Source organism: Salvelinus namaycush, chromosome 4 (assembly GCF_016432855.1).
Source record: "Salvelinus namaycush isolate Seneca chromosome 4, SaNama_1.0, whole genome shotgun sequence".
Taxonomy (NCBI): Eukaryota; Metazoa; Chordata; class Actinopteri; order Salmoniformes; family Salmonidae; genus Salvelinus; species Salvelinus namaycush.
In genome coordinates this window covers 13,628,046-13,655,434 of record NC_052310.1, presented here as the reverse complement: position 1 = coordinate 13,655,434, position 27,389 = coordinate 13,628,046, and the positions used below count along the sequence as shown (strand labels likewise).

Sequence of the window (27,389 nt, the reverse complement as noted above, 5' to 3'; positions counted from 1 at the left end):
GTAGTTTATTTCCACACAGTATTATTAGACTATGTACACTGTAGTTTATTTCCACACAGTATTATTAGACTATGTACACTGTAGTTTATTACCACACAGTATTATTAGACTATGTACACTGTAGTTCATTACCACACAGTATTATTAGACTATGTTCACTGTAGTTTATTACCACACAGTATTATTAGACTATGTACACTGTAGTTTATTACCACACAGTATTATTAGACTATGTACACTGTAGTTTATTACCACACAGTATTATTAGACTATGTACACTGTAGTGTATTACCACACAGTATTATTAGACTATGTACACTGTAGTTTATTACCACACAGTATTATTAGACTATGTTCACTGTAGTTTATTACCACACAGTATTATTAGACTATGTTCACTGTAGTTTATTACCACACAGTATTATTAGACTATGTACACTGTAGTTTATTACCACACAGTATTATTAGACTATGTACACTAGTTTATTACCACACAGTATTATTAGACTATGTACACTGTAGTTTATTACCACACAGTATTATTAGACTATGTTCACTGTAGTTTATTACCACACAGTATTATTAGACTATGTTCACTGTAGTTTATTACCACACAGTATTATTAGACTATGTACACTGTAGTTTATTACCACACAGTATTATTAGACTATGTACACTAGTTTATTACCACACAGTATTATTAGACTATGTTCACTGTAGTTTATTACCACACAGTATTATTAGACTATGTACACTGTAGTTTATTACCACACAGTATTAATAGACTATGTACACTGTAGTTTATTACCACACAGTATTATTAGACTATGTACACTAGTTTATTACCACACAGTATTATTAGACTATGTTCACTGTAGTTTATTACCACACAGTATTATTAGACTATGTACACTGTAGTTTATTACCACACAGTATTATTAGACTATGTACACTAGTTTATTACCACACAGTATTATTAGACTATGTACACTGTAGTTTATTACCACACAGTATTATTAGACTATGTTCACTGTAGTTTATTACCACACAGTATTATTAGACTATGTTCACTGTAGTTTATTACCACACAGTATTATTAGACTATGTACACTGTAGTTTATTACCACACAGTATTATTAGACTATGTACACTAGTTTATTACCACACAGTATTATTAGACTATGTACACTGTAGTTTATTACCACACAGTATTATTAGACTATGTACACTAGTTTATTACCACACAGTATTATTAGACTATGTTCACTGTAGTTTATTACCACACAGTATTATTAGACTATGTACACTAGTTTATTACCACACAGTATTATTAGACTATGTACACTGTAGTTTATTACCACACAGTATTATTAGACTATGTTCACTGTAGTTTATTACCACACAGTATTATTAGACTATGTACACTGTAGTTTATTACCACACAGTATTATTAGACTATGTTCACTGTAGTTTATTACCACACAGTATTATTAGACTATGTTCACTGTAGTTTATTACCACACAGTATTATTAGACTATGTACACTAGTTTATTACCACACAGTATTATTAGACTATGTACACTGTAGTTTATTACCACACAGTATTATTAGACTATGTACACTAGTTTATTACCACACAGTATTATTAGACTATGTACACTGTAGTTTATTACCACACAGTATTATTAGACTATGTACACTAGTTTATTACCACACAGTATTATTAGACTATGTACACTAGTTTATTACCACACAGTATTATTAGACTATGTACACTAGTTTATTACCACACAGTATTATTAGACTATGTTCACTGTAGTTTATTACCACACAGTATTATTAGACTATGTACACTGTATCTAAAGGCTTCTGCTACTCCACTCTCACACTCTCTTGCATGCTTTGTCTTCTGTCTTTTCTCTCTCTCTCTGTCTTTCTCTAATACACCCTCTCTTTCTCTTTCTTGCAAATACACATTCACTAAGGCAAACACACACACTTCTACTCAAACAAACATTGGACGCTGACGGCTTGATGCCTTGTCCCTTGTGGTTGGCCTATGTTGACCGAGTGAGTGAGGGTATGAGTGAGTGAGTGAGGGTATGAGGTGAGTGAGTGAGGGTATGAGTGAGTGAGTGAGGGTATGAGTGAGTGAGTGAGGGTATGAGTGAGTGAGGGTATGAGTGAGTGAGGGTATGAGTGAGTGAGGGTATGAGTGAGTGAGGGTATGAGTGAGTGAGGGTATGAGTGAGTGAGGGTATGAGTGAGTGAGGGTATGAGTGAGTGAGTGAGGGTATGAGTGAGGGTATGAGTGAGGGTATGAGTGAGGGTATGAGTGAGGGTATGAGTGAGTGAGGGTATGAGTGAGTGAGGGTATGAGTGAGGATATGAGTGAGTGAGGGTATGAGTGAGTGAGTGAGTGAGTGAGTGAGTGAGTGAGTGAGGGTATGAGTGAGTGAGTGAGTGAGGGTATGAGTGAGTGAGTGAGTGAGGGTATGAGTGAGTGAGTGAGTGAGGGTATGAGTGAGTGAGTGAGTGAGGGTATGAGTGAGTGAGTGAGTGAGGGTATGAGTGAGTGAGTGAGGGTATGAGTGAGTGAGGGTATGAGTGAGTGAGGGTATGAGTGAGTGAGGGTATGAGTGAGTGAGGGTATGAGTGAGGGTATGAGTGAGTGAGGGTATGAGTGAGTGAGTGAGGGTATGAGTGAGTGAGGGTATGAGTGAGTGAGGGTATGAGTGAGTGAGTGTATGAGTGAGTGAGGGTATGAGTGAGTGAGTGAGGGTATGAGTGAGTGAGTGAGGGTATGAGTGAGTGAGTGAGTGAGGGTATGAGTGAGTGAGTGAGTGAGGGTATGAGTGAGGGTATGAGTGAGTGAGTGAGTGAGGGTATGAGTGAGTGAGTGAGGGTATGAGTGAGTGAGTGAGGGTATGAGTGAGTGAGTGAGGGTATGAGTGAGTGAGTGAGGGTATGAGTGAGTGAGTGAGGGTATGAGTGAGTGAGTGAGTGAGTGAGGGTATGAGTGAGTGAGTGAGGGTATGAGTGAGTGAGTGAGGGTATGAGTGAGTGAGTGAGGGTATGAGTGAGTGAGTGAGGGTATGAGTGAGTGAGTGAGGGTATGAGTGAGTGAGTGAGTGAGGGTATGAGTGAGTGAGGGTATGAGTGAGTGAGGGTATGAGTGAGTGAGTGAGTGAGGGTATGAGTGAGTGAGTGAGTGAGGGTATGAGTGAGTGAGTGAGTGAGGGTATGAGTGAGTGTATGAGTGAGTGAGTGAGGGTATGAGTGAGTGAGTGAGTGAGGGTATGAGTGAGTGTATGAGTGAGTGAGTGAGGGTATGAGTGAGTGAGTGAGTGAGGGTATGAGTGAGTGAGGGTATGAGTGAGTGAGTGAGTGAGGGTATGAGTGAGTGAGTGAGGGTATGAGTGAGTGAGGGTATGAGTGAGGGTATGAGTGAGTGAGGGTATGAGTGAGTGAGTGAGGGTATGAGTGAGTGAGTGAGGGTATGAGTGAGTGAGGGTATGAGTGAGTGAGGGTATGAGTGAGTGAGGGTATGAGTGAGTGAGGGTATGAGTGAGTGAGTGAGGGTATGAGTGAGTGAGTGAGGGTATGAGTGAGTGAGTGAGTGAGGGTATGAGTGAGTGAGTGAGGGTATGAGTGAGTGAGTGAGGGTATGAGTGAGTGAGTGAGTGAGGGTATGAGTGAGTGAGTGAGTGAGGGTATGAGTGAGTGAGTGAGGGTATGAGTGAGTGAGTGAGGGTATGAGTGAGTGAGTGAGGGTATGAGTGAGTGAGTGAGTGAGGGTATGAGTGAGTGAGTGAGGGTATGAGTGAGTGAGTGAGGGTATGAGTGAGTGAGTGAGTGAGGGTATGAGTGTATGAGTATGAGTGAGTGAGTGAGAGTATGAGTGAGTGTGTGAGAGTATGAGTGAGTGTGAGAGTATGAGTGAGTGACTGAGTGAGTGCGTGAGTGAGACACAAACACCATTGTAAATACAACCCATATTTGTTTATTTATTTTCCCTTTTGTACTTTAACTATTTGCACATCATTACAACACTGTATATAGACATAAGACATTTGAAGTGTCTTGATTATTTTGGAACTTTTGTGAGTGTAATGTTTGTTTATTTCACTTTTGTTTATGATCTGTTTCACTTGCTTTGGCAAAGTAAACACATGTTTCCCATGCCAATAAAGCCCCTTAAATTGAAATTGAATGGAGAGAGAGAATAGCGACACTCTGAAAGTAAATAGCAACACTCCTCCTTTGTAAAGGTACATTATTTATTCTGTTTAGTGCCTCACTTCCACTGGGAATCAAGATAAATGTAAAAACAAATACTTTTTTCATCACAGCATTTTGTTCCCACTACACTTTTCCCAGGTTGGCTTGATGCTCCCCAATCAAAAAAAAATATATACAAAATTGGCAGTAACCAAGAAACTACTTGGTTGTTGATTTTGTGATTTAAAGCTCATAACGTGATACTTACAGGCAAAAGTTTAAGGATGGTTTCTAATTGTCTCTATTAAAGGCACAGGGATGGAGATTGGTAATAAGAATGGAAACTAGGGGAGGGTGGTTGTGTGTGTGTGTGTGTGTGTGTGCGCAGGGGGGGGGGGGGGGGTGTATATGACAAGGATATGTCAGGTGAGAGGTTGGGGGAGGGAATTCTGTTTTTTAACTGCTTCTATAGGTTGTTTAAAGGCATGAAGATGTGGAACTATATTAAGGGAGGAGATAACGGGAGGTTGGGTGCTTTGAGGGAAGGGAGGGGCCGTAGTGTGTGACTGAAGAATGTACGTCACAAGTAGGAGGGTGGAGGGCGGAAATGATTTAGATTTTCAAATCAAATTAAAATGTGTTAGTCACATGCTTCGTAAACAACAGGTGTGGACTAACAGTGAAATGTTTACTTACAGGCCTTTTCCCAACGATGCAGATAAAACATATAATAGAGTCTTAATAGAGAAGTCAAACACGTAATAATAGATACAATGAGTAACGAGCACTTGGCTATATGCAAGGGGTACCAGTACTGAGTCCATGTGCCGTGGTACGAGGCAATTGAGCTGGATACGTACACACAACTAGGAATAAGAGGGGTGGTTGGGGGGAGTTAGGTGTAGGGATGTAGTGTTATTCAAAAAGGTGGGCGAATGTTTGGCTGCTGGTGGCGGGCGAGTAATGTCAACACTCAGCTAACTCCACCAATTTAGCATAACAGGCACGCGAACAATGTTTGTGTGTTTTAAGCTTCACTGCATTCCTGTCGAGGTGGCAGAGGCATGAAGGCACCCTGCACTGATGTGTTAATTAGCTGAGAGCTACAGTGGGGTCTGAAATTATTGACACCCTTGATAAAGATGAGCAAAAATGACTGTATAAAATACATCATTCAAATACTGAGCTATATTGTATGCAAAAAAAAAAATATTATTTTATACTGATGCAATTGATCAGAGAAAGAGACTTTGTTTAACAGGGGTTAAATTTATTGATACCCCAGTTTTCAATACCTTTTAATATCTCACATTGCAAGGTACCTGCACTGAGCCCTTTTCTGTTTTATGAGTTGGAAAACACATTGAGAGGGATCTTAGACCACTCCTCCATACATAATCCTTCCAGATGGTTGATATCCTTCGTCTGCGCTTATGGACTGCCGTCTTCATTTAAAACCACATGTTTCAAGTCCGGACACTGATTTTGTGGCCAGTTAACCATTTCTTTGTGGATCTTGATGTGTGCTTGGGGTTATTGTCTTGCTGGAAGAGCCACTTGCGGCCAAGTTTCAGCTTCCTGGCAGAGGCAACCAGGTTTTAGGGCTAAAATGTCCTGGTTCTGGGTAAAGTTCATGATGCTGTTGACCTTAACAAGAGCCCCAGGACCAGTGGAAGCAAAATAGCCCCATAACATCAAAGATCCACCACCATATTTTACAGTAGGGATGATGCATATGCATTGTTATTTCGAAGGCCAAACCCACCAATGACTATAGCACCGGTTCCAATCCAACTGCCAATTTCGTTTAGCAAACTCCAGGTGGTGCTATGGTTAGATGACATGAAAATAAAGGTCTTTGGTCATGCACACCAGCGGTGGGTTTGGCCTTTGAAAGAACAATGCATATGCAGAAAATACATAAGAATTTGGTCAACATAAATACTATTTATATTTTGGCTTTGACCAAAACGCATTTAGATGCGTCTGTAAATGATGGGCAAATGAACATTCAAGGATATAGTCTACTGAGAAGAGATAGGAATAGGAATGGTGGGGGTGTAGCACTGTACATTCAGAATCACATACATTAAGGTCATCCCTTCTCTTAAAAGGTATGTCAAATAGAGGCACTATGGGCTCAAATACATCTGCCTCACCAGGCACCCATATTGGTGGGATGTGTGTATAGACCTCCTAGCTCTAAGGTGTCCTATTTGGATGACTTATGTACTGGGTTTGACCAGGCCACAGATAGCAACAGAGATGTATTTATCTTGGGTGATTTTAATATAAATTGGAAGGATCACAATAATTCGAATAGAACAAAATTGATGAGATATGCCGAGAATTGTGGTTTGAAACAAATGGTTAAGGATACTACTAGATCATCAATTAAGTTGGGTCATCGTTCAGACACATGCATTGATCTGATTTTCTGTAATATACCATTGCAATGCTTAAAATCCAGATCAATGCCAGTGGGCTGGACAGACCATAATATTGTGACCATAACCATGAACATCAAGGTCCCAAAGAAACCCCCTAGGATTGTGGTCAAGAGAAATTTTAAAACATTTAATCATGAGCTATTTCAAAATGATTTGGCTGCTGTACCCTGAGCTGATTTATCTAGAGGATGAACTAAATCACGCTACAGAATGTTTTATTGATTTGCTCACTGAGGTAATGGACCATCATGCCCCTATAAGAAAGAGTACAGTTGGTGCTCATCCATCTTCATGGATTGATGATGAACTGGGTGAGGCTTTTTCTCAAAGAATTATGGCAAAAGTCAAAATTAGAAATTGATGAACAGAATTATAGAACATTACGTAATTATGCAGTTAAATTGAATCGAAAGGAAAAAAAGTTATTTAACAACAATGCTTTTATTGATTGTAAAACTTATTCTAAAAAGGTATGGAACACAGTTAAGGGCTTACTTGGTACATCTATCTCATCATGCCCATCTAGTGTGGACGGGAGAATAATAACAAAACCAGTTGATATTGCCAATAATTTTGCTGATTTTTTTTTACAAAGAAAATTAATTTACTGAGCAACAATGTAAACATACAATCTTCCAAACAAGCTATTGTCCAATGGATTGATGATCATATTATGAGCAACAAGACCTGCTCTTTTACTCTGCAAACGGTGTCAGTGGAGGAGGTGTTAAACGTATTGAAGTCATTACCTGATGGTAAATCTACAGGTTATGGTCTTATGGACAATTTTTTGCTTCGCTGTGCTGCTCCCCAGATTGCAATTCCACTGAGATACATATTTAATTGGTCACTGGAAAAGGGGATGTTTGCAAGCATGTGAAACTGTGTCCTATACCGAAAGACAGCAAAGAACCCATTACTCCTGCCAATAGTCGACCAATTTGTCTACTCCCTACACTCAGTAAGATATTGGACGGTATTGTGAGTAGACAAATATGGGAGAACATGGAAAAGAATGATCTGATTACAGCCAATCGGCATGCTTATCTCAAAAACCATTCCACTACCACTGCATTGGTTGACATGACTGATCAGTGGCTCAATGCTATGGATAATGGCAAGTTTGTGTGTACTATTTTTAGATTTCAGTGCAGCATTTGATTTAGTGGATCATTAAATAATTTTGACAAAATGAATGCATTATGGTTTTAAGGAGGTAGCATTGAATTAGGTACAGTCATATCTAACTGACAGGAAACAGTCCACCTATATCAATGGTTCATTTTCTTCCCCTCGTGTTAAACTGTGGAATACCGCAGGGCCACTTCTTTATTTAATATATACCAACGACCTTCCCTATGCCTTAGCTGAAACTCAAGCTACTATATTTGCAGATGATACTACAATTTATGCAGCAAGACAATCGGTTCAACAGGTACAGCAAGCTTTACAAGGAGATTTGGAGAATATCAGGGAGTGGGTTTGCCAGAACAAACTTGTTTTAAACACCAAGAAAACCAAAGTTATGTTGGGCTGTTCCACTAGGAAAAGGCCAAAACAGCATGGGATACAATTAAGTATGGTAGGAGTACAAATTGAAGAAGTGGCAGAAACCAAACTATTGGGAGTGCAGCTAGGTAACTGCTTATCATGGTCGTCTCAAATAACTAATCTATGTAAAAAAAATATGAAAACAACATGCATAATCAGAAGGATAGCTAAATATTTACCAGGGGAAAAAATATGCAAATAACACAAGCATTAATTGAGAGTCAGGTGAACTACTGTTCTGTGGTTTGGGGAAATGCATCATCAAGTGAAGTTAGGAGGCTACAGATTGCACAGATTGCACAGGGTCATTATATTAGTATATTATGTATGTTTGTAATAGTGTGTTATATGTGAAAATGTGTTCATATTATAAATTGTATTTTAATGTTTAAGGACTCTTGGAAGATTAGTTCAAATGGGGACTAAAAGAGATCCAAATAAAATAAAATAATTGGACCAAATTATCAGGAAATTCACAGCTATTTTTGAAAGAAATGCCTCCGGACCACCCTAGAAGGGTGTTGACCCCGGAATCCTTGAACCCTGACCTCCCCAATATGTGACAAAAAGTTACAGTCGTCTGGACACTGTTAATCATGTTTCCCTCACCTGTTCATATAGAAAAAAGGCAACTGTTAGCCTATTGATATGGACTTTACATAGGCTATCGGTCATTATAAACTGGGTGGTTCGAAACCTGAATGCTGGTTGGCTGACAGCCGTGGTATATCAGACCGTATACAACGGGTATGACAAAAATGTATTTTTACTGCTCTAATTAGTTTGGTAGACAGTTTATAATAGCAATAAGGCACCTCGGGGGGTTTTGTGGTTTATGGCCAATATACCATGGCTAAGGGTTGTATCCAGGCACTCCGCGTTGCGTCGTGCCTAGGGACAGCCCTTAACCCGTGGTATGTTCGCCATTTGGGGCGGCAGGTAGCCTAGTGGTTAGAGCTTTGGACTAGTAACCGAAAGGTTGCAAGATCGAATCCCCGAGCTGACAAGGTAAAAATATGTTGTTCTGCCCCTGAACAAGGCAGTTAACCCACTGTCCCTAGGCCGTCATTGAAAATGAGAATTTGTTCTTAACTGACTTGCCTAGTTAAATAAAGGTAAAAATAAATTCAAAGAAAATTAACTTTAACAAGGTTGAAATAAAATGACTTTGTGCACGTTATTAATGAATGTATTTGTAGGCTTATGGATGGCATTTTTCAACCCAACCCTGTTTTATTTATTCTGTCTTAAAGGAAGGCAACGAATGCAGCACATTTGTTATTTATTTTCTACGTTATTCTACCCATATGAACTCATTTCTTGGGGGGGCATAAGTGAACCAATATATGAGAGTGTTCACACAGGTTTAAACAAGTTTCACCACAGGAGACATATAAAAGCCTTCGCAAGTTTTACCACGGAAGAGATATGAAAGCCTTCACGAGTTTCACCACGGAAGAGATATGAAAGCCTTCACAAGTTTCACCACAGAAGAGATATGAGAGCAGTTATGAGTTTCACCACAGAAGAGATTTGAGAGCTTTCACGAGTTTCACCACAGAAGAGAGATGAGAGCCTTCACAAGTTTCACCACAGAAGAGATTTGAGAGCTTTCACGAATTTCACCACAGAAGACATATGAAATCCTTCGAGTTTTACCACAGAAGAGATATGAGAGCCTTCATGAGTTTCACCACAGAAGAGATATGAGAGCCTTTATGAGTTTCACCACAGAAGAGAGATGAGAGCCTTCACGAGTTTCACCACGGAAGAGATATGAGAGCGTTCTCGAGTTTTGCCAAGGAGGCACCAGCGCACACGCCTTGTTCCCTCTCCAATCGCACACACTTAGGCGCGCGTGTGGGCGAAAGAGTTGCCGACAAGGTTTTCGCTTCTGCTGCAGCCTTCACTGTAAAATATAGCACATTGTTTGTGTGTGGCGGAGCCAGAGTGTGACGAAGAGGAGGAGGATTAGGAGGGTAATAACAGCCAGGCAGCCGAGCGAGGAGGTGAGGTTGATTTAGGGTCAGGAGGTCAAACTGTCTGCTTTAGTTGGAAGAGGGAGGAAGACCGGGAGGGAAGGAGGGAAGAAGACAAGGTAGGAATCGAAAAGCAAGGATGGGGGAGAGCAAACAAAATGAGGGAGAGCAGCAGTGTGTTCATGTAGGCAGTTTATTTTCCAAATGGCAAACAAGTGAGTTGTAGGATAGTGTGTAGCCTACTAAAGGAGATGATTGGAGATCAATCCTAAGTATCTCCTTTAAAAGCTACATACAGTGCCTTCAGAAAGTGTTCGTACCCCTTGACTTTTTTCAATCAATCAATCAAATGTATTAATAAAGCCCATTTTACATCAGCAAATGTCACAAAGTGTTTATACAGAAACCCAGGCTAAAACCCCTAAGAGCAAGCAATGAAGATGTAGAAGCTTGGTGGCTAGGAAAAACTCCCTAAAAAGACAGGAACCTAGGAAGAAACCTAGAGAGGAATCAGGCTCTGAGGTGTGGCTTTTTTTATTCATGGAAAATTAAACAATATATAGATTAGATAAGTATTCATCACCCTGAGTCAATAGATGTTAGAATCACCTTTGGCAGCGATTACAGCGGTGAGTCTTTCTGGGTAAGTCTCTAAGAGCCTTGCACACCTGGATTGTACAATATTTCTCGATTATTCTTTAAAAAATTGATCAAACTCTGGCAAGTTGTTTGTTGATCATTGCCAGACGCCATTTTCCAGTTTTTCCATAGATTTTCAAGCTGATTTAAGTTAAAACTGTAACTAGGCCACTCAGGAACATTCCATTTCATCTTGGTAAGCAACTTTAGTCTATATTTGTTCTTGTGTTTTAGGTTCTTGTTCTGCTGAAAGGTGAATTGTTCTCCCAGTGTCGGTTGGAAAGCAGACTGAACCAGCTCTATTCTGTTTATTTTATATCAACAAAAAAACTCCCTTCCCATAACATGATGCAAGACCACCATTCTTGAAAATATGAAGAGTGGTACTCAGTGATGTGTTGAGTTGGATTGGCTCCAAGCATAACACTTTGTATTCTGGACAAAAATTAATTTGCCACATTTGTTGCAGTATTACTTTAGTGCCTTATTGCAAACAGGAAGCATGTTTTTATTTGTTATTATTCTGTACAGGCTTCCTTCTTTTCACTCAGTTAATTAGGTTAGTATTGTGGAGTAACTACAATGCTGTTGATCCATCCTCGATTATCTCCTATCGTAGCCATTAAACTCTAGCTGTTTTAAAGTCACCATTGGCCACATAGTGAAATCCCACAGCGGTTTACTTCCTCTCTGGCTACTGAGTTAGGAAGGACGTCTGTATCTTTGTTGTGACTGGGTGTATTGATACACCATCCAAAGTGTAAAATGAACAACTGCACCATGCTCAAAAGGATATTCACTGTCTGTTTGTTTTTTACCCATCTACCAATGGGTGCCCTTCTTTGCCACCCATAGGTTGAGTCTGTGCTTTAAATTCACTGCTCGACAGAGGGACCTTAAAGATAATTGTGTGTGTGGGGTACAGAGATGGGGCAGTCATTTAAAAATCCCATTAAACACTATTTTTGCACATAAGTTGAGTCCATGCAAGTTATATAACTTGTTAATCACATTTTTACTCCTGGACTCATTTAGGCTTGCCATAACAAAAGGGTTGAATACTGATTGACTCAAGACATTTCAGCTTTTCACTTTTTAATTTATTTGGAAACCTTTCTAAATCCCAAATTCCCCTTTGACATTATGGGGTATTGTATGTAGATGAGAGACACGAAATCTCAATTTAATCCATTTTAAATTCTGGCGTTGGCACAAAATGTGGAAATAGTCAAGGGGTGTGAATACTTTCTGAAGGCCCTGTACTTAGCAAGGACCTCTCCATTCTCTTAGACTCATCTCATCTCCTTAGTAGATGAGCGTCTGCCCGTCAATAGGGAGAGATCGTTGTGGCACTCACACAGTTAGGGTTCAATCAGCCTGTAGGTGTTAGGAACAACGGTAGCAATAGAGAGATGCGGTGTGAGTGCTGAATGTACTACAGTACACGATACATCATATACACATGCGTTATTAGGCCAATGCAGCGACAGTCCCAGAGACAGTGCATAACCCATAACACCAAACAGGGCAAAAGGCAAACAGCAGGTTTACTTCAATTTCTATCCGTTCCCAAAGTGGCCTGGACACAATACCAGAGTCTATAACCGTTTCTATGGCGACGTGTCAATGGAAAGTGTGTCAGTGTAGTAATGAGAAGTCATTGCAACTGTTAAGCGCTTTACGTATATAAAGCCGGAGGGCTGCGTGGTCCATTCTTTTTCAGTGAAGCTAGAGAGGGTGGGCGATATTCTATCCAGGCTCTCGTGCACGTGAAATCCGCTCAGCCGAGCTTCTCGCACGTGGGTAATGTTTGTTCACTTTGATCGCTGTCGCCCTCCACGTTTCCTCATCGCTCTGTGTCCACAAAGCGATTCATGTTAGAGCAATTAGGAAGGTTAGACCCTTTTCAGAAGTATGCACTAGTAGCCTAAACCACGGCTGAGCAGACCCCTGATTACTTTCCTTTTACCCGGTGTAGATGGGGTGGTTGGGTCTTTGTCTCTCCGTTTCCCACTCAGTGAAGCGTACGTGCGTAGAAGAAGCTTATTTCAAAATTGATCGTGTGTGTGTGTGTGTGTGTGTGTGTGTGTGTGTGTGTGTCATTGTCAAGGCACAAGGATGAGATGACAGCCACGGTAAGCCTGGAGAGATGACATGGCCTGATACAGTTTAATTTGAGGTCTGTTATAAAGGTCACTATCTACAGCAGTGATTCCCTAAATGTGGTTGAACTGTGGTCAAGTGTCTGTGTGTCGTGTCCCCCCCACCCCATTTACTTTGTAATACGTGACCCATTAGCCTGTGGAGAAAAAATATTGTTTTATGAGTCAGGGGAGTGTGTGTGTGTATATGTGTGTGCACGCGGTCAAGGTCAGAATGAGAGACTCGTGTTAATATTCCCGTTGAGCACGTCCCGCTGATCTGTCACTCAAAATGATTGACAGGTAAAATGGCTGTACTAGAGATTGGCAATCAAACCTCGCCAAATAGAATCCACATGGACGTTCAGCACACACACTCCTGATGTTTTTGCGAGGTGTGACGTAATATGGAGGACCCGTAATATGGAGGACCCGGCAAGCCAGCCTAAGTCGCTCTGGATAAGAGCGTCTGCTAAATGACTTAAATGTAAATGTAATAAACTATAATGTAAACTCTAACAGAAATAACTTCAAATTAAACCAAATCGGTTGCACTCACGACTACTGGTTTCAATAAAATGTTCTGCCAACTTATAAGCAAATACTTTATGTATGTATTGTTACAAATCAGTTTGCAAGGTTTCTAGCCAACTAGCCCTCTAACATTAACCCTACCAGCCTGTTAATGTTACGTTAGCACTGTATGAGTCAGCCAGTTGCTATCAACACCTATCTTACAGCTACATTCATTTAAACCAAAGTTTGGAAATAAATAATGCCATCTAACCAGTTATCAAATAATGTTACTGGTACATGCAGTTATCTTGGCCAGCAACCCAGTCAGCTGAAGTTAGTTATTTTAGCCTGCTAGCTAGCCTAGACTGCTAATTAGTCTAGCTATAGTGAGGTAAATCTAAAAGTAGGCAATAATCCAGAGGTGGCATTGGGCACAGGAGTTGAGGGGAAAGAGTCAACAATAAGATTACGAGGAAGGCTCCAGGCAGAGGGAAATGATCACAACAGTCAGTCAGTTGAGGGGAAAGAGGTTGAACAACTCTGGTAGCCTACTTCACGGAGATCATGCGGCCCTCAAGTGTCGGGATTCTGATTGGTTGATTTTATCATACCTCATGAATGGTGGATTTTAGCTCACCACTGCCAACACTTGGTCTGCATGGCTAGTGGCTAACGTTAGTCAACTCAAGCTATCTAACACAGAGTAGATTCTCCATATGATGTTGAGAAATTGCGCATTGTGGGTAGTTTTGAAGATATCCAGAAATAAGTAAGCTATGTTATTAAGTCTTTGACCACACTGTTTTGTTACTTTAGTGAGTAAAACGTCATGCTTCCTACCCTTTAAGTTTCAGATAAGTAAAGTGGGAATCACTTTCTACTCTCTCCGTTGGTACTTCCTCCTTAGCTTTTAATATTATTCTCTCTCGCTCGCTCTCTCCCCTCTCTCTCTCTCTCTCCCTCTCTACCGACCTACCTCTCTCCCTTAGCAACTCATAATAAAATGAATAGGCCTAAATGTACTCTGAGCTCAAATAATCTATATGTAAGGATAGAACATGGTGATCTAAGTGCTCTCATTTATCCCAGTATTTTCTTCCTAAGAGAGCATTTACACAAGGAAGGTTAGAACTTCTTGTACCTGTGTAATAGTAGCCTAAACCATGTCTGACATAGACCCCTGTATCTTGTCGTTCTACCCGGTGTAGATGTGTAAGTGGGGTCTTTGTCCCTCTGTTCCCTATTCAATGAAGTGTGTGCGCGTGTGTTCCTGGCTCTTCTTCCCAGTGATCAGAGAGATTAGTAGGTTAGTGATAGATTTGATTTGTTTCTACTCTAAAGGGGTTGGCTGTGGGGGTCTGGAACCCATCACTGTAATCAATCAGCCCCCTGACACACACACACTCAACCCCGTCTCCCGACCACTTCCAGTCTAATTTCAAGATGAGAGCCAGAGAAGTGGGCACCCGAGCACAGTGGAGGTCTCTTGGCAGCCACATGCAAATGCATTTCTCCGGCTCATATGCTAGGTTAACCCACGCTAATGTCCCCATATGGGAATATGGTACACCCAGCCTTCGGAGGACCAGCCTTTCATCTGTTTCCAGTTGCTCTCTTTTTCTCATTTTTTATCTCCCCTACTCACGTAATTTATGTAATAGTAACTAATAACATTCCTGTTAGAGTAAGTCATCTTAGTTTAGCTGATTTAAAAGGACACCCACTATCTAGAGTAATCAAAAGTTGATTAGTACCACACTGGTGACGCATAGCTGCCACATTGCCTTCTGCTCGTCTGGCTCACTGCTCTGAAGACTTTATTAGTGTCGGAGGGGGGGAATAGGGGAAAGAGGGATTGGTGGCTATTAGACAGCAAAAATAAATGTATAGGTCCAATCAGTGGTGGAAAAAGTACTCTGTTGTCATACTTCAGTAAAAGTAAAGATACCTTAAAAGAAAATGACTCAAGTAACCCAGTAAAATACTACTTGAGTAAAGTCTAAAAGTATCTGGTTTTAAATGTACTAAAGTGCAGTGGTGGAATTAATTATTATTATTATTTTTAATTTAACCTTTATTTAACTAGGCAAGTCAGTTAAGAACAAATTCTTATTTACAATGATGGCCTACGGGGGAACAGTGGGTTAACTGCCTTGTTCAGGGGCAGAATGACAGATTTTTACCTTGTCAGCTCGGGGATTCGATCCAGCAACCTTTTGGTTACTGGCCCAACGCTCTAACCACTAGGCTACCTGCCACGTAAAAAGTACTCAAGTGTTATACTTGAGTAAAAGTACAAAGAACTACTGGAGTATCTTATATTAAAAAAATCAGATGGGATGAATGTTTATTTTTTATTTACTGTCAGTCAGGGACACACTCCAACATTCAGACATCATTTAAAAAGATAGTATTTGTGTTTAGTGAGTCCCCCAGATAGGGCAGTAGGGATGAAAACACGTTATATTGTTAGGTGCGTGAATTGGACCATATTTCTGTCTGTATTAGAGTAAAAAGTCTATTTTCTTCAGGAATTTACAGTCGTGGCCAAAAGTTTTGAGAATGACACAAATATTAATTTTCACAAAGTCTACTGCCTCAGTTTGTATGATGGCAATGTTATGAAGAGTGATCAGATGAATTGCAATTAATTGCAAAGTCCCTCTTTGCCATGCAAATGTACTGAATCTCAAAAAAAAACATTACCACTGCATTTCAGCCCTGCCACAAAAGGACCAGCTGACATCATGTCAGTGATTCTCTTGTTAACACAGGTGTGAGTGTTGACGAGGACAAGGCTGGAGATCACTCTGAATCAACCATTTATCGGATCATCAAGAACTTTGAGAGCGGTTCAATTGTTGTGAAGAAGGCTTCAGGGCGCCCAAGAAAGTCCAGCAAGCTCCAGGACCGTCTCCTAAAGTTGATTCAGCTGTGGGATCGGGGCACCACCAGTACAGAGCTTGCTCAGGAATGGCAGCAGGCAGGTGTGAGTGCATCTGCACGCACAGTGAGGCGAAGACTTTTGGAGTATGGCCTGGTGTCAAGAAGGGCAGCAAAGACGCCACTTCTCTCCAGGAAAAATATCAGGGACAGATTGATATTCTGCAAAAGGTACAGGGATTGGACTGCTGAGGACTGGGGTAAAGTCATTTTCTCTGATGAATGCCCTTTCCGATTGTTTGGGACATCAGGAAAAAAGCTTGTCCGGAGAAGACAAGGTGAGCGCTACCATCAGTCATGTGTCATGCCAACAGTAAAGCATCCTGAGACCATTCATGTGTAGGGTTGCTTCTCAGCCAAGGGAGTGGGCTCACTCACAATTTTGCCTAAGAACACAGCCATGAATAAAGAATGGTACCAACACATCCTCTGAGAGCATCTTCTCCCAACCATCCAGGAACAGTTTGGTGACGAACAATGCCTTTTCCAGCATGATGGAGCACCTTGCCATAAGGCAAAAGTGATAACTAAGTGGCCCGGGGAACAAAACATCGATATTTTGGGTCCATGGCCAGGAAGCTCCCCAGACCTTAATCCCATTGAGAACTTGTGGTCAATCCTCAAGAGGTGGGTGGACAAACAAAAACCCACAAATTCTGACCAACTCCAAGCATTGATTATGCAATAATGGGCTGCCATCAGTCAGGATGTGGCCCAGACTCTTTGCATCAACTTCATGTAATTGTCAATAAAAGCCTTTGACACTTATGAAATGCTTGTAATTATACTTCAGTATTCCATAGTAACATCTGACAAAAAATATCTAAAGACACTGAAGCAGCAAACTTTTTGGAAATGAATATTTGTGTCATTCTCAAAACGTTTGGCCACGACTGTAGTGTAAAAAAAATGTAAGTAGTAAAGTACAGATAAAAATAATAATAATTACTTTACATCACTGGCTCAGATCCCCCTAATCTACAATATCTCTGTACTGTGGGAGTGTGTTTCGATTAGAATTGACTGTTGTCTCTGTAGTATCAACACATTTAATGCAGCCATCTACCGATCAGCCATTTAATCAATGGACCCAAAGAGGCCCAGGTCAAACCGAGTTAACAGGTGGTTTTAAGAGTAAACAATTGCATCCACTTCTTTTTGTCTATTTCCATTGATATCATGTGTTATTCTGTCAATATATTCATATAGGATTGAAATGAGGGAATATTGGCATGTAACTCATTTGTAAGTTAACGTGAATTAACTCACTTTTGTACATCACGCTGGTCCGTACTATTGACCTTATTTTAGCACCCAGAAAACGTAATACTTCCAGATCAACTGTAATTCAGTACCATTGTAAAGCACAATTTCTCCCCTTTCCAACAAAATCAATGAAGATACCTTCATGATGCCCATCTCTGCATGATTCAAGAAGGCAATGAGCTCCGTCGGGTCTTTTTAAAAATGGCGGGTGGGGAAGCAAAACCTACTGCATGATAGTGAGAAGGAGAGATGTCATGTGGGGAAACTGATTTTTTTCACTCGATCTGTCCAACTTATCACCTTATCTCCTCTAAAATGTAAATGAAACACTATAAAGAGTTTATATAATGTGTCATTACATACCTATTTGAAGGTTTGTGTCGAATTTGAATCAGATTTTTAGGGCAGTGCTAAAGTGATCTTCAGAAGTTAACAGCGGCTTTTGAGAGTCATGATAGCTTGCAATGATGATGCAAAAAATGACTAGGTATCCCCCCTTACCCTGTCCCTTTCTTGTTTTTAAACAGTGAGAGAAGTGCTACACCTGGTGGAGAGAGGCTGTAAGACAGAATTAGTTGCTTTATGCGTGCTGTACGTTACGCCATGACACGTCACGATGTAACGTACAGCGTCGGAGGGGTCGGTTTTTTTCAACTTTTCTCCAATACTATAGAGCCATCACCATGTCAATCAACGCTTGAATAGAAACCTAGTTCACACCCCAGATTTTGATGTCAACACAGTCGCTACAGTCCCATTAGTTTTCTTTGCAGCCTCGTTTGAATGTCACGGTTGCGCACATTTGTTCAGAATGGGGTTAGCGTACGTTAGTTAGACTTGCTTTCCATTAATAGTAACCGTTTTGATGATGAGGTCAGCTTCTCATCAGACCTCTGTCTCACTTGGAATTTTCATAGAGCCCAATTTTCTGAAATAAGGGTTACCATTGGTTAATCGTCTTCTAATTGTGCTTAATTGTATTCTAATCTGAAAGATTGCTTAATTGGCAAGGACTGTATGTTATAGCAATGTTGTCCAAATGTTGTGTCTTGTCTTCCTTACAGATAAGATTGAGAACGGAGGAGACGTGTACCAGAGGAGGAAAGGCCCCCACGTCGACGCTGGTTCCTCAGATTCCGAGGGACAGGAAGTGGGCAGCCGGCAACAGGAAGGGGCAGGGCAAACTGGAAGCAGATGGAGGCGCATCATCCTACTGATCGTGGCGATCACCATCCACAACATCCCAGGTGAGAAGAAGAACCCACTACGCCCAGTCTGTAATGCTCACTCCCAAACCAACCCCTGTCACTAGCTCCTAGCCTCTAGCCATTAGCCCCTATCATATTTCCCTAGGCTATTCATGTTCATCTGAATCGAATAGGTTAGGTTGTTAGGAATCAGAAATATGGTAACTGATTGCCTTTGTGACATTTTCACCATATTGCTGAAGCTACACCTCAGAGGTAGCAGTGAGATGTGTCTGCAGCAGTGATTTCAAAGAGGTCATTTCAGAGGTCATGAGTGTGACTATTCTTAACTCTATTTCTTGAACTGCGTTGTTAATTAAGGGCTTGTTAGTAAGAATTTCACGGTAAGGTCTACACCTGTTGTATTCAGCGCATGTGTTTAGATTTGACAGGCTTTGGACGCAGAAGCATCCCTGGTAATAGGGGATTTGATTTGATTTGCGTTTTTGTGTGCACGTGAGTTGCGGGGGACTGCCCATGCAGGCTCTATGGATAATTCCTGCTGTGGGAGAATGTACAAATGGAAAGATGGATTGATTTCCTTGCTGGAGTCATTGTTCAGTACTTGAGGGGAAATATTTATGTATTTTTTAAAACATTTTAGTCATTTAGCAGATGCTCTTATCCAGAGCCAATTACAGTAGTGAGTGCATACATTTTCGTATTTGTTTGTACTGGTCCCCCGTGGGAATCGAACCCCTGGCATTACAAGTGCCATGCTCTACCAACTGAGCCACACAGGAGTGAGATATATCTATATCTAAGGCTGAACTGGGGGCCGATCCTTGATTGGAGAAACAGGGAAACTATACATTTAGGGATATTATCATTTGAAATATGTTTTTTGGCGGCTTGAAATGATACGTGTGTGTCCTAGACACACACAAAAAAGCTAAAGCCCAGGTACTGTAGATTTGGAATGGTAACACGTCAATATCATGTCCACATGTGTTAATGAAATATGGATGAGAAGAAGAGAAAAACTGTCCAAAGAGTGAGAAGTTTCATTGATTCCTGTGTTCACCGGCAGTCTAACCTGACTCGACGTGAATGGATGTGCATGCAGTTTTGTGACGTGTAGGGTGAAGTTGCCCCTACACACTGATCTTGGGTCAGTTTTAAGATTTAACCAGTTGTGGTGAAGGTTAGGATTCGGGGAGAGGAAGCTGATCCTAGGTCTGTACGTAGGGGGAATTACACCCCAGAGAGGTCTTTTCCAGGAAGTGCGGATGAACGCTGATCCATATGAATATGCCTGGTGAAGTACAGTCATCGGAATCAGCACACGTGGCGACAATACACTATTGACTATACAGACACATCATTAACCTGGTATATCTTCATGTTTTCATGACAAGGACATGTTACAAGGCGTCAATTAAGTATAGTTTTATAGGGGTGACGGGATATCAGAGCTGGTGAAATGCATTCATTTGAAACAACACCCGTAGTGACAATTACAGTGCAGATACAGGCATGTCATTACACATTGTTAACCTGGTATATCACAATGTTATCATACATTATTATTTATTTTTTTACATTTACATTTTAGTCCTCTAGCAGACGCTCTTATCCAGAGCGACTTAGCATTAAGTGCCTTGCTCAAGGGCACATTGGCATATTGTTCACTTAGTCATGTCAGGGATTCAAACAAAAACCTTTCGGTTACTGGTCCAACGCTCTGAACCGCTAGGCTACCTGCCTAGCATTCATGCTACAACGTGTCAATTCAGTTTCGATTTGGTTGGAGTGAGAGTATAGGCCTTCGAGCTGTTAAATGTGTTTCCACAGCTGACATTGGTAATTAGAGGCCTAACTAGCTTGTCCTGTACATGCAAATATGAGGTCTCTGATGATCAGTGAGGCAATGCGATGGCTCAGAGAAAGAGGACTGGGGACCAGTAGTTTGTGTGTACGCATGCTAATGCTATCACGCTAATCCTCAGCATGTAAAATGATGCGTGTGAGCACTCCCGTGCGTGTCAGCTGTGAGCTGTTGATTGATCACATTTTCCCCGTCTCCGATCCAACACCATTACTAGACAGACAGTCCAGACGGCTGGCTATTCATCGTGTTGGTATAGTGTTTCCCCATCCCGGCTGGTCTGGACTGCTGGTGTGGACTGGACTGACATGAACCGCACCACAGAACCATTCTGAGGCATATTAGTTATGGAAGAATGGCTCGGTGACTGTCTATGGGAAGGCTTCACCAGTCCCCTGTTAAGCTTTCCCACTTTGAGCCCACCAAGCTGTGCTGCTAGCTGTCCCTCCCCTGAGAGGTTTGTGTGCACGTGTGTAGCTACCAAGCCTTTACTCCGGCATAACCAACAAGGAGTGTGACAGAGTTGGCTATGTGATTGACAGCTGAAGACTAGCGGTGGTGAATACGGATCACGCGCCCATGCATGCATACACACAACCCCCCAACCCATACACACACATACACACACTCCCCCCAACCCTCCAACATAACACTTACAATGAGCATTCTAACCTAACAAAATATTATGAGGAGCCAAATGAATAGGTTCTGTGTCAGTACATCCCATCAAAGGGAGTGAGAGAGCGAGCAGAGGGGAGGTAAAGGCCGATAGAGAGAGGATGAGCCCAGACTCCATATGAGCTCGTTCTGATCCTGTAGATTCACTATCGCCCAGCTCCAGGCTCTGCCCCAGACCCAGTGGACCAATCCAGTCCTCCCTTCTGCCGAAGCTTGGCCGTGGCTGGCTGTAGGCCTGCGGCCTTTTCTTTGAAGTCTCGCTGTACGGCTTAATCTGCAGTCATGTTTACAAGAGCTTTGGGGATTTAGCTGAACCTCTGAAGTGTATAGTGTGGTGTTGGGCAGTATCCAGATGTTTATATCGTCATTTCGTCTTTCTCTCACCCCGGGATTTATGGTATATCAGGCTTAGTACACAAGGGAGCGCCAAAAACTCCAAAAAGCCCCATTGGGCATCTATTACCATAATGCTAACAAAATGAGCACAAGTAATAACGAATTCCATGGAGGCTGCTAGCTAAATTTGCTAACTAGCGCAAACAAAAGTAAATGAATAGCAAAGACAAGTAATATAGCTCATAACTGTATTCATATATCGGTAGGAGCTACCGAATGTAATTTGTGGTGAGTTCGGACTTTAACAAGCAAATGTGAACAAGATACATTGTGCAAATGAACAAAGTTTAGATGCATGCAGTACTGGCTCTCCAGCAGTATGTCTACATGCTGTGTCTGTGTGGAGTTGCTAGGGCAACGGGCCTGCCTGCTCAGAGAAAAGGGGGAGGAGCAGACGGGCCAAGAATGGAGAGGAGAAAAAAATGCAAGGAAATCAAGATGGCAGTGGCAGCTGTACAAATAAGTCATCCGAAGGTCTTTGACGTCTCAAACACGGCAGAAAGGTATTACTTCAGCCACTTACTTAGATAGCAAGTTAAACTAGGGGTCGTGTTAACTCGTAATTCTGCATTTTTTCACTCAGGGAAAAAATATATATCTTGCTGCGTTTTGTAAACGCAGATCTAAAATGCTTCTTATTGTAATTTCTCCTCGGCATCAGACTAATTTTGTGCTTCAGTTGCACTTCTCCACTCAGATGAGAATTCATGATTGGGCATTCAGCAGACAGCGCTCTGACTGATGTCTAGCTACTTTTCCCTGCCTACTTTTCTCCAGTATAGTGCAAGATTAACTTTAAGCAAAACAGTTGGAAATGTAGCTGGCTATATTATTTATCTGATAGGCCTAAACATTAGAAATATGATGGCCATATGATGGTCTTTTTGCAAAAAAGACCTTGCTTTTTCATTGTAAGCTCATTTACTTGTGTGGCTGCCAGGCAAATAGCGTTGTACTTTTGTTGTCATCTGATGAAAATGAAGCAATTTTTTGCCAAATATGTTGCACTAATGTATTTTCTGTGAAGGAAAACTATAGTTGCACGTCCCTGATCACTCTATTGAAGCAAAAAAAACTTTTTTGTGCAATGCTTTATCTCATAAAGCATTGCACAAGTTGACTGCAGGTATTTCCTTAAAAATAAGTTGCAAATATTCAAATGTATTGAAGAAATTGTTTCAACGGTTTTGAAAAACAGCATGTGGCTATTTCCAAATACCCCGGTATACGGTATATACGGTATACTGCCTAAGCCTAGTATCGTGTCCACTTCTCTTTATCTCCAAGCCATGTCCTCATGTTTACTCTACCTTACACTGAAAGAGGCATATTTAGATACAGTTATAGATCATTTGTCTTGACTCAGTAGTTTCACTAAGTATACTCTCCCATATTCCTCTACACCTCTGTTTCCATGCTGACTGTGTGTGTGCACGTGCCTGTGCACGCGTACACATACACAGCCGCTTTGACAGGGCTTGAGCGAAAACCAGCAAACTTCAATTTCATCATCAACTAAATACAGTAAACTTTGACCACAGAGAGAGAACACAGGAAGCCGAGAACAAAGTTATTTACTGTACATGGAAGAGTGTTTTTGTTTGTCTGTCTCTGTGTGTGTCTCTGCATACGCTTCACCCCCAATACTAGGAATGGTAATCCCACCCCTCCTACCTAGAAAAGGAGTGTTGATCATCTCTAGGGATTGGAGTGATGAGAGCTGATAGGAAACCATTATAATTCATTTCCAGAATGGTTTATTTCTGTATCCCCTCATAGCTGATGCATTAGGGCACTTAAGCTATATACGTCTTTTCGCGGCCACCTCAGCCCTTTTAACATGCCTAGAATGGCATATTGCATATTACGGGCTGTTTGCCGGCTTCTCTCCAACTCTCTAGCTAATGAGAGATGTTCTATCCAAACCATCGAATTTCGAGTTTTCTTCTCTTCACACTTCTTTGCCAACTCCAGTCTTTTCTTAACCTGACTACCCATCCACCGGCTCAACACCACGCCCACTAGTGTTTCTTTCTGGACATCTTGTAGAATGTGAACACATTCTGACCACTCTGATTGGTCCCAGAAACCGCTGGGTTGGGCCTGAGCCGGCCTGCATGATGACGTTATCAACTATGATAGTCTGATTGGTTGGAGACGATCCAATCGCTGATGAATTTGTTTTGTACAACGCCCCTCATCGACTTCGAGGATGGCAGTTTCAGACAATGTGTCTAGCGATCGATAGAGCAGCGGAATGAAATTCAGGATGAGTCGTCAGGCAAGCCTTTTCTAGCACACAGACCAAACTCTTACCTGGCAATTAGATGATTTTGTGCTATTTCTGTAGTCATTCTGACCTTGTCAACACTTATTATGTAGAGTCAAGAAGACGGCGCTATAACAGAATAATTACGGCCGTATGACAGCTTTATGGCAGTTTCTGACACTTTATGGTGACAGCGTGACATTTTTATGATAGCCTAGCGACAGCGCTATGACAGGAGTGTGGCGGCTTTTCGAAGAGAATGGGACACCAACATTTCTGAGAATGGGGATTGTAATAAATTACAAAAATGATAACGATGATTGACTGGATGCTATTAAACTTAGCTTCCACAGTGACTCTCACACACTTATCTGGTGTTATTTAAAACATTTAGAGTATCACAAGGTTAGCCGTATTAGCAAAGTGGCCACTGCTCAGAGCACTTTGATCTATTGTAAAGTCCCACTCTCTTACTAATGGTTCTATCAACCATGGGACTTAAATCAAGTTGAACTTTGCACCTTTTCCAGGAGTAGACCATCCATCATGGAATTAGATCCACAAACCCTCTATTTTGCTGTCATGTATGACACATCAAATGTCAAGATGGTTACTTCCCCCAAGCACAAGGCTGTTCAGTCAGTCGCTGAATGGCACAAGAGTCTGAAGAGTCTCTCCACTCGCCTTGACAACATGGTAATAGCAATGCCAGGCGCTCACCTACACACAACTCGCTGTCGTTAAATGTTGCTAGTGAGTCAACAAACTTACAGTACCAGTCAAAAGTTTGGACACATACTCATCCAAGTTTTTTTTTTTACGTAAAAAACAACAACTATTTTCTACATTGTAGAATAATAGTGAAGACATCAAAACTATGAAATAACACACATGGAATCAAGTAGTTACCAAAAAAGTGTTAAACAAATAGAAATATATTTTATATTTTAGACTCTTCAAAGTAGCCACCCTTTGCCTTAATGACAGCTTTGCACACTCTTAGCATTCTCTCAACTTGCTTCATGAGTTAGTCACTTGGAATGCATTTCAATTAACAGGTGTGCCTTAATTTGTGGAATTTATTTTCTTCTTAATGTGTTAAAGCCAATCAGTTGTGTTGTGACAAGGTATGGGTGGTATACAGAAGATAACCCTATTTGGTAAAAGACCAGGTCTATATTATGGCAAGAACAGCTCAAATAAGTAAAGATAAGTAACAGTACATCATTACTTTAAGACAGGAAGGTCAGTCAATCCGTTTCTTCAAGTGCAGTCCCAAAAACCATTGAGCGCTATGATGAAACTGGCTCTCATGATGGCCGCCACAGGAAAGGAAGACACAGAGTTACCTCTGCTGCAGAGGATAAGTTAATTAGATTTAACAGCACCTCAGATTGCAGCCCAAATAAATGCTTCACAGAGTTCAAGTAACAGACACATCTCAACATCAACTGTTCAGAGGAGACTGCAAGAATCAGGCCTTCGTTGTCGAATTGCTGCAAAGACACCACTAATAAAGGACACCAATAATAATATGAGACTTGCTTGGGTCAAGAAACATGAGCAATGGACATTAGACTGGTGGAAATATGTCCTTTGTTCTGATGAGTCCAAATTTGAGATTTTTGTTTCCAATCACTTTGTCTTTGTGAGACGCAGAGTAGGTGAACGGATGATCTCCGCATGTGTGGTTCCCACCATGAAGCATGGAGGAGGAGGTGTGATGGTGTGGGGATGCTTTGCGGGTGACACTGTCAGTGATTTATTTAGAATTCACGGCACACTTAACCAGAATGGCTACCACAGCATTCTGCAGCGATACGCCATCCCATCTGGTTTGCGCTGAGTGGGACTATCATTTGTTTTTCAACAGGACAATGACCCAAAACACACCTCCAGACTGTGTAAGGGCTATTTGACCAAGAAGGAGAGTGATGCTGCATCAGATGACCTGGCCTCCACAATCACCCGACCTCAAGCCAAATGAGTTGGTTTGGGTCGAGTTGGAGGAAAAGCGAAGGACTGAAGGAAAAAGCAGCCATCAAGTGCTCAGCATATGTGGGAACTCATTCAAGATTGTTGTAAAAGCATTCCTCATGAAGCTGGTTTACAGAATGCCAAGAGTGTGCAAAGCTGTCATCATGGCAAAGGGTGGCTACTTTGAAGAATCTAAAATATATTTATTTAACACTTTTTTGGTTACTACATGATTCCATATGTGTTATTTCATAGTTTTGATGTCTTCACTATTATTCTATCATTCTACAAAAACCCGTGAATGAGTAGGTGTGTCCAAACTTTTGACTGGTACTGTACATCTTCTCAAAAAGCTTGGCATATGTCTTGGAATAGTGTGTACAATTCTTTATATTTTTGGAATCAATCCCTGATCGCCCCTGCGGTCCTCGAGGCATGTACTTGATTAACACTGCTGTAGAAAGCTGATTACTGAAATATGGTTCCCACATGGGAAAGACCAACCCCCTCCGCCCCATCAAACTCACCGCCTTCTCTGTGCCACTGTGACGCTAGAGACTGATCCTCCCCCCAGGCAGCACCCCTCCTAATGTCTCATATGGTGACAAATGAAGGTATTACTCCCCCTGCCTGAGTTTTTAATGGCTCCTCCAGCATCAACAAGCCCAGACCAGAGCAGCCGATTGAGACTGATGGAGAGTGGGTGCCTCCCACTGAAATGGATCTGTTATGCATCTGTAATGACCTTATCTGAATATCGTATGTATTTCAATCTGAGGGAATATTCATCACCTGCCCCAACCAAAAAAAAACGCCAATTACCAATGATTAAAGAGCTCGTTAGTAAATCAGGCAATGTGATGATGGGGTGAGATGGCTCTTGACTTGATATGAAAGCACTGATGGGAATGAAGCCCCTCAATGGAAGATGAGGTATTTCAGTGAAGCTTGGAATGTTGTGCATCTGTATATACAGTGCATTCGGAAAGTATTCAGACCCCTTAACTTTTTCCACATTTTGTTACGTTACAGCCTTATTCTAAAATGGATTAAATTGTTTCCCACCCTCATCAATCTACACACAATACCCCATAAAGACAAAGCGCAAAACAGGTTTTTATACGTTTTTGCAAATTTGTTAAAAATAAAAAATTGAAATAACTTTTTATGTTTGTACAACTTGATTGGAGTCCACCTGTCTATATAAGTTCCCACAGTTGACAGTGCATGTCAGAGCAAAAACCAAACCATGAAGTCGAAGGAATTGTCAGTATAGCTCTGACACAG

The 27,389-nt window shown here is 41.3% G+C and overlaps 1 protein-coding gene across 2 annotated transcripts in view; it reads left to right on the top strand.

Annotated features, from left to right (window-relative positions):
• LOC120046179 (zinc transporter ZIP11-like) overlaps positions 1–27,389 on the top strand; it is a 146,645-nt gene that overhangs the window by 90,164 nt on the left and 29,092 nt on the right. For both annotated transcript variants that reach the window (XM_038991200.1, XM_038991199.1), the window contains exon 6: positions 18,772–18,954. In XM_038991200.1, the coding sequence (XP_038847128.1) occupies positions 18,772–18,954 (183 nt within the window). The remainder of the gene's footprint in view (positions 1–18,771; positions 18,955–27,389) is intronic.